General features: G+C 54.3%; 1 protein-coding gene across 1 annotated transcript in view; it reads left to right on the top strand.

The window, feature by feature from the left end:
* The window catches only part of FOXO6 (forkhead box O6), a 20,797-nt gene extending 12,914 nt beyond the window's left edge, over positions 1-7,883 (top strand). Inside the window, exon 2 of the mRNA XM_023518640.1 lies at positions 6,368-7,883. Coding sequence (XP_023374408.1) covers positions 6,368-7,630 — 1,263 coding nt within the window. The 3' untranslated portion in view covers positions 7,631-7,883. The remainder of the gene's footprint in view (positions 1-6,367) is intronic.
* Positions 7,884-8,215: the final 332 nt, after the last annotated feature.

The raw sequence follows: 8,215 nt of genomic DNA, 5'->3' as shown, positions 1-8,215 counted from the left end.
AAAAAAAAAAAAAAAAGGTACCTATTCTCAGGATGGTTATTGGTATTAAAAGAATCTAGCCTACGTCTGGCACATACTAGGCCCTTCTCCTGCCTCAGTGGTATGTTATAACTGGCTTGCATTAGCTCGTAAGAGCCGATCATGCACACTTATTCCCAATTCTGCATGCATTGACATAGTTCTAGCAGCTTAAAGGTGGCTAACATGAGAGTATTCATACCATAGAAATCAGCAAAAGCTACAGATCAAATAAGGTAGGCTTTTTTACTTCTTGGAGAGCCGATTGTCAAACATTTATCAGCACACCACTGAATGTGCCCCAGAAAGGGTAACCTCCCCAGCCCCACTATCTAGGATCACAAAATCAATTAGAAAATGGCACAAAGAGCCTGGGAGCCCCTGCCCCAGAATCCATCCTTTTTTGCTCTCTTTAGCCTTAGTAAGGACAAAACAGAAGGCAGGGCAATAGTGCAGCTCTGGCTAGGCCAAGCAACCTACAACTCAAAGTCCATGGGCCCTTCTGGGCTGGGGGGATCGGATGGAGTTACAGGATCGGATCCTGTAGGCAGGGGACTGCAAATCTGGGATCTCTTTTCTCCACATTTCTCCTTTGCCCCCAGAGATCCAGCAGGCCCTGGCCGGAGAAGTAAGATTGGATGAGGTTGAACCGTCAGAGAATGAAGCTGTATATGTGGAAGGAGAAATGAGGTTGTACTGGAAGATAAACGAGGTTGTACTGTCAGGGAATGAGGTGGTACTTGGAGGCAAGGTGAGGCTGCATTATTAGATAAATGAGGTTGTACTGTCAGGGGATGAAGTGTACTTGTAGGAGAGATGACGTCTTGCTGGATCAGTCGGGTTGTACCGTCAGAGAACACAGCCACACCACAGGAGGAAGGAGCGCGTCCCACTTAGAGGATAAATGAGGGTGTCCTGCTGGATAAATGAGGGGGCCCGTCAGGTGAATGGAGTGCTGTTAGCAAATGAGGTTGTACTTGCTGGATAAATGGGACTGGTATGCTGGATAAATGGGGTTGTGCTGTCAGATGAATGCCTTACTGCTGGTGGACGAAGGGTACCCTGGGAATAGATGAGGGTGTCTTGGTGGATAGATGAGCTGTCACCACCAAATGGATCAGACCCTGTCCATGGAGGAGGCACCGTCAGCAAGGACGAGGTTATTCTGTTCCCACTGTGACTCCTGGAGTGTCTCCTAGCTTAGGTGGTAGGGCTGAGAGGGACTTTGGTGTGCACTGAGTTATCCAAGTCTGTCTGCACAGCAGGGTGGGGGATGGGAAGGGCAGCTGCACTGTTCACCCTGGGTGTCCTTCACCTCTCCAGCAGCTCTCACTCCTCTCTGTGGTTTCTTCTGCAACATTTGCTGTTCTTGACTTTGTCCACTCCACCACTTGTTTCTCCAACACTCTCATCTCCATTCAGTTTGGAAACGCCCCTATTGCATGCTAGCCACTCTGCCAGTCTCATTTAATTCTCCCTACAATACAGTATTACTCCGCTTTGCACACACACACATATATATATACTTTTTCATTCATTCATTCAACAAACATTTAGGTACCTACTTTACCAGACACATAAGGCACAGTTAAAAAAAAATAGATAAAGGTCATTCACGAAGCTGCTATTTTAATATAAAGGTAAGTGGTTACCCTACAAATACAAAATTAAAATAGAGAATAAATACATTATATATTAACTTAGAAAGTGATAATTGCTTTAGAAAAATTTAGAGCAGGTTCAGGGGCAAAGAAATGCCAGAGAAGAGCAGTTTTTAAGAGGTCAGGATGGGCCTTGTTGCAAAAGGTGACCTCTGAACAAAGACTTGAAGGAGCTCAGAGTTCTCTGTGGGCACTGCAGGAGGTGGACTGTGCTGGAGGAATAGGAGGGAGTGATGGAGCAGGTCAAAGAGGGTCGTGAGGGCCATGACCAGGCCTTTGCTCCTTACTGTAAGTGAGATAGAGACCATTATAGAGATCTGGGTGGGACTGGACGTGATCCCAGTTATTTAAAGGGTCACTCTGGATGTGGCGCCCGTAGCACAGTGGTTATGGCACCAGCCACATATACTGAGGCTAGCAGGTTTAAACCTGGCCTGGGCCAACCAAACAATGACAACTGCATCAAAAAATGGCGTGGCACTGTGGTGGCCGACTGTAGTCTCAGCTTCTTGGGAGGCTGAGGCAGGAGAAGCACTTAAGCCCGGGAGTTGGAGGTTGCTGTGAGCTGTGATGCCATGGCACTCTACCGAGGGTGACAGAGTGAAAAAATAAAAATAATAATAAAGGGTCACTCTGGCCACTTCTGAAGTGCTGCAGGGAGGCAAGAGTGGAAGCAGGAATTGAAACTTCAAATCATCTCACTCTAGGCTCCTGTTGTCCATGGCTGATGGAGCTGAAACTGGAATCCAGATCCAACATCAGAGCCTATACACTTTGCCCTGTGCCAGCCTCCTCTCCCTGGTGGGTGAGGCCTGGGGGCTGGTTTCCCTTGCCCATGTTCTGAGGGAGAATAGAGTGGGTAGGTGTGGGATATAACCTACTATCTTTCTGCCCCCAGATGGTCTCCCTGGGGCACCAAATCAGGGAGGTCCAATTCCCTTAGGAACATGCTCTGGGCCTGGATATAGGTGTGGGGCCCCAGAAGCCAGTCCCAGCTCTGGGTACCAGGGGAACCTGGGCATGCCAGGGCTGCGGCTGTGGTGGTGGGTTGCTAGGCGACTCCAGGAGGGAGCCCTGGTTACTGCTGCCTGGCAGAAGCATCTCCCTTCTCTGCCTCCCTCACCTCCTCCATGGCCTCTGGCCTCCCAGGAGGCCTTACAGGTGAGCCAGAGTTGTGATCCAGTATTTGCCACTGGATCTTGGCAGGGAGCTGTGATCGGTACCAGGTGGCTGGCCCCCAAGAAGCCAGACTGGGCTGTGGGGCCTGGGCTTTTCTCATGGGACATAGTCCTGGGGCACACCTGGTACAGAGCCCTGCTCAACAGTCAGAGGCCTAGATCCTTGCCCAACTCTGAGCCGCCTCCCTTGGTGGCCCTGGGCAAGGCATGGCAGCCCTCTATGCCTCCACTACCCTGTCCAAGGACCTTGTTCTCTGTGAGAGAGGACACTAAGTGGGCAGGGCTCTCGCATCTCCCACTGCTATCCCATGGCTTGAGTCCATAACACTTTAATTTTTACATTCCATTCCATTTACATAAACAGTTCTATTTCTTTAAGAAAAAAGTTTGGAAACCTCCAGACTGGATGATTCCAAGAATTTTCAGTGTCAAACTGTAAAGGTTCCCATAGTACAACTTGCTTTTCTTCTGAGATTACACTTGGGGAAACTGAGACTAGGAGAAGGACTTTATCTAGGTCAGGTTTGGTGAGTGAGAAGGCCTAGGCTCACATCCTTGCTCTACTACAAGGTGCTGGGCATCCCTGGGCAAGTCCTTTGTTCTCCCAGGGTTGAACCAGCCATGATTTCAGGCTAGAGCTTGAGCTTCCATGGGTACCTGGCTGGATGGGGACAGAGGGCAAAGGACACAAACCTTCATAGGCTTTCAGCATGTCTTGGTGGTAATTTAAAACATTTTTGAGTGGTGCCTATGGCTCAAAAGGGTAGGGCGATGGCCCCATATGATGGAGGTGGCGGGCTCAAACCCAGCCCCAGCCAAAAAAAAAAAAAATTTATGTTTATGAAGGAAATGTGGATATATTAATACATCCTTATTACACAGTTTTCATTAATTCTCAAAGGAAGCATAAGAATTATAGGAAATTTTGACCTTTCCACATGCCCCCTGTCTTTCCCATGTTACCAGCTTCTAGGGATAGTTTATGTGGAATATTGGCTTCCTAAGATTCTTTGGGAATTCTCTGACTTGTTTCCCTCTCCCATGGTGGAACGTGATGTCCTTTGTACTCAGAGTATGATCAACCTATAATCAATTCCTGGCTATGCACCTAACAAGCTCTGTGATCTTGCCAACTCACTTAACTCTGAGCGTCACTGCCCTCATCTTGAGATAGGGGTCACAGTTTGACATGAAGATGACCTTAGATAAGGATACTTAAGAGTGCCCAGGGCTGAATGGGCAGTATGGCTAGGTGCTGGCACCTGGTAACTTCCTTTCTCCAGGCTCTGAAGCAGCCTGGCACTTTGATAAGAGGAGTAGGGAGTGAGGAGGTGGAGCTTATCCTAAGCCAAGACAGTCCTATGGGGAAGAACTGAGGCCTCAGAGGATCCTTAACACAGGTGTGGGGGAGGGGTTGGGGAGCCAGGTGCAGGGGCGGAATAAGTAGGGGGAGTCTACTTGAGGGAACACCACTCCCTGGGGGTCCAGCTCCCCTCCTTTCAGGGCCTCAGGAGAAACCACACAGGACAAGGCTGTCAAGCCTCAGCTGTTGCCTTCCAAGGCAAGAAAGTGTCAGGGAGCAGGGGGCCCAGAAGAGTCAGTACCAGGAGCTAGAGGTGAGGGGTAGGAGGGTACACTGGGCAACAAGAAGACCCCCTCCTCCTGGAGACGCCTAGGAAGGAAGCAGGAAGGATAGCCCTCACAGGGCAGTGACTACGAGTACATGAGTGCAGTTGGGTGGATTAGCAGGTTAAGAGCAAGTCCAGGAGCTGGGCAGGGCTGAAGTGGTACCTGGCATTGTTGGTTCGCTGTGGGGCTGTGGGCAAGTTACAGCATGCCTCTGCACCTCTCTTCCCTGGTATATGAAATGGGATAATGCCAGCTTCCTAGAGTTGTTGGTGCCCAGCTGTACCCAGGGCATGACATTACTAAGGAGATGTACTCAGAGTAGATTTGTTGGTTGATCTAAGAGATGAGATCCTCTAGCCAAAGTGAAGGATCTAACTAACGTTTGTGGTTATCTGGTATGTTCACCAAACACTTTCACACATTAGCTCACATAACAACCTTAAGAGGTGGTTATTGAATATAGCCCATTTTTTCAGATTAGTTCACTGAGGCCTACAAAGATTTGAGTAAACAGCCCATGGTCACACAGCATCCTGCCCAGCCCTCTGATACCCAAGGCTGTGCTGTTTTCCACAACAGTGCCTGAGCCAGAAGATTGAGGCCACCAGGTGGGGTGTGGCAGGCCCAGCAAAGTTCTACCCCAGATTCCTGTGGAGAGCGTGGCCAGTGGAGCTGTGTACTCCCTGCCTGCCTCTGTCCACAGGACAGGCCTGGCAAAAGCAGGCAGTGACATGAGGAGCACTGGAGACTGACAGAAATTAAGAGGAGGAAGTGTGTGGGTGAAGCCCAGCATAGTACCACAGGCGAAAGGCTGCATAGCCATGACCAAGCCACTTCACCTCTCTGAGCCTAGGTATTCTGTGTGTAAATGGAGATTATGCTGTCTACTTTGTGGGGGTTTTGTGAAGGCTCCTCCAGGAAGGGGCTTTGATGGCAGGTAAGTGGGTCGGAAGGGGAGGGTGGGCTATAGCCCAAAGAGCAGGCTGCAGAGCTGGGCTGCCCTGGCAGGAACTGAGCAGAGCTGGGGTTCGAGATCTCCATGAACAAATGTCCTTTGAAGGGCTTGATGGGATCCAAGGCCTCTGTGGAGTTCACAGGAGCTCAGAGGAGTTGCAGGGTGGGGAGGATGCCATGAAATCTCTGAGAAGTCTTGGTTCTATACCCACCATGGAGACTCCTACTTCTACTTTCCCTGGCCAGGCCCTCCCAGCAAAGGGTTAACAGTCTTCTCTACCTGCAGTTGCATTTTAAAGACACGAAATTAAAGCAGGTAATTTATTCTCCCCACACACGAAAGAGCAATTAGTTCTAAACAGGGCTTAATCAGTCACCGCGAGATTGATTTCTGGAGCCCTGGGTTTTCGGGCTCCTGGCGCCATGCCAGGCCAGCGAGGGAGGGGGGGCAGACAAATGAGCCGCGGCGGCATGAGTCCTTACATAATCTGCTGGGGGGCCTTGGCAGGCTGGCTAGCCCACGTGGGGTTTGGCTGATTTGGGGAGAAGGGATCCCACTTCTGTAGTAGGTGCCCCCTCCCCAGAAAGTAGTGCTTAGGGTTGGACTGGCCCCCTGGAAAAGGCTAGGCCCAAAGCTCCAGCCCCACCCTCCGTAATGTCTGCGTGGGGGTTGGGGGGTGGAGTGCAGTTCCGGGGTAGAGAGTGGGTACTAGGGGGTTTGTCCAACCAGGTACTTACACCTATCTCTTCCCTTCTCCCAACCTTCCTACCCCACCTTTTCATCCTCCCTATTTCCTCCCCTCTCCCCTCCGGCTCTTCCCTCATTTCTTTTATTTTCTTCCCCTACTCATTCTACCACGACCCCTTATTTCCCCATGGCCTCCTCACTTCCTTACTCTCCACCCGTGTCCTTGTCTCTGCCTACAGAACTCCATCCGGCACAACTTGTCACTGCACACCCGTTTCATCCGTGTGCAGAATGAGGGCACTGGCAAGAGTTCCTGGTGGATGCTGAACCCCGAGGGCGGAAAGACAGGCAAGACCCCGCGGCGCAGGGCCGTGTCCATGGACAACGGGGCCAAGTTCCTGCGCATCAAAGGCAAGGCAAGCAAGAAGAAGCAGCTGCAAGCACCTGAGAGGAGCCCAGACGACAGCCCTCCGGGTGCGCCAGCCTCAGGGCCAGTGCCGGCTACCGCCAAGTGGGCCGCCAGCCCCGCCTCGCACGCCAGCGACGACTACGAGGCGTGGGCTGACTTCCGCGGCGGCGGGCGACCTTTGCTCGGGGAGGCGGCCGAATTGGAGGACGACGAGACCCTGGAGGCCCTGGCGCCCTCGTCACCGCTCATGTACCCGAGTCCTGCCAGTGCGCTGTCGCCAGCCCTGGGCGCGCGCTGTCCCGGGGAGCTGCCCCGTCTGGCAGAGCTGGGAGGCCCGCTGGGGCTGCACGGCGGCGGAGCGGGGTTGCCCGAGGGCCTGCTGGACAGCGCGCAGGACGCGTACGGGCCACGGGCCCGCGCCGGGACGCCCGCCTACTTTGGCGGCTGCAAGGGCAGCGCCTACGGCGGAGGAGGGGGCTTCGGGCCGCCGGCGCTGGGCGCGCTGCGCCGCCTGCCCATGCAGACCATCCAGGAGAACAAGCAGGCCAGCTTCACGCCAGCCGCCGCGCCCTTCCGCCCCGGGGCGCTGCCCGCACTGCTGCCGCCGCCGCCGCCTGCACCTAGGCCCGGCCCGGTGTTGGGCACGCCAGGGGAGCTGGCGCTGGCGGGCGCGCCGACCGCCTACCCCGGCAAGGGGGCGGCCCCGTACGCGCCGCCGGCGCCCTCGCGCAGTGCCTTAGCCCACCCCATCAGCCTTATGACGCTGCCCGGCGAGGCGGGTGCCGCGGGCCTGGCACTGCCCGGCCACACTGCCGCCTTCGGGGGCCCACCTGGAGGCCTCCTGTTGGACGCACTGCCGGGGCCTTACGCGGCGGCCGCCGCTGGGCCGCTGGGTGCCGCACCCGACCGCTTCCCAGCCGACCTGGACCTCGACATGTTCAGCGGGAGCCTGGAGTGTGATGTCGAGTCAATCATCCTTAACGACTTCATGGACAGCGACGAAATGGACTTCAACTTCGACTCGGCCCTGCCTCCCCCGCCTCCTGGCCTGGCCGGAGCCCCGCCCCCCAACCAGAGCTGGGTGCCAGGCTGAGGGCCACTTCCCACGCCTTGGGTGTCTCGGTCCCATCCCTAAGGGGCCTCTGTCTTCCCATTCTGAACCCCGGGTCCCCATTTCCAAGTCTAGCTCCCCTGGAGGCAGCCAGAGCCCTGCTAGAGACCTTTCAGAAGTTGACCCCCCAGGGAAGTGGGAGGGAGGGGCTGGACATCCCACCATTCTTGCCCAAACTCCTTCGACCAGTTCCTCCCCTCCTGGGGCAGGAAGCCTAGGAGAAGAAGCTGAATTCTGGGCTGGGTGGGAGTGGGAGGAGCGAGGTGGACGCTGGTCGGGAAAGCCAAATAGGAGATAGGCCTGGGAGCGGGGGACATTTCTGGAAATTTGGTTTTGTTTATGGAGCCCTAGCCATGACTCCTCGCCCACCCCAAACTTCGATCTGGTTCCTCGCTGACACACTTTCCCACTGGTCTTAGCCTCTCTTCCCCAGTGCCAGCAACCCTCTCCCAAAAGCTCACTAACGCCTTATTGGCCATCCAACCCCACGATTCAGCCCCTCCCTCCTATCCCTGAGACAGCCCCAGCTTCTCCCCTCCCCCCGTCAGAGTCGGTCCTTTTTTCCAG

Source organism: Otolemur garnettii, unplaced genomic scaffold (assembly GCF_000181295.1).
Source record: "Otolemur garnettii isolate 467f Iridium unplaced genomic scaffold, OtoGar3 scaffold00144, whole genome shotgun sequence".
Classification (NCBI taxonomy): domain Eukaryota; kingdom Metazoa; phylum Chordata; class Mammalia; order Primates; family Galagidae; genus Otolemur; species Otolemur garnettii.
This window is presented reverse-complemented; position numbering and strand designations above follow the sequence as displayed.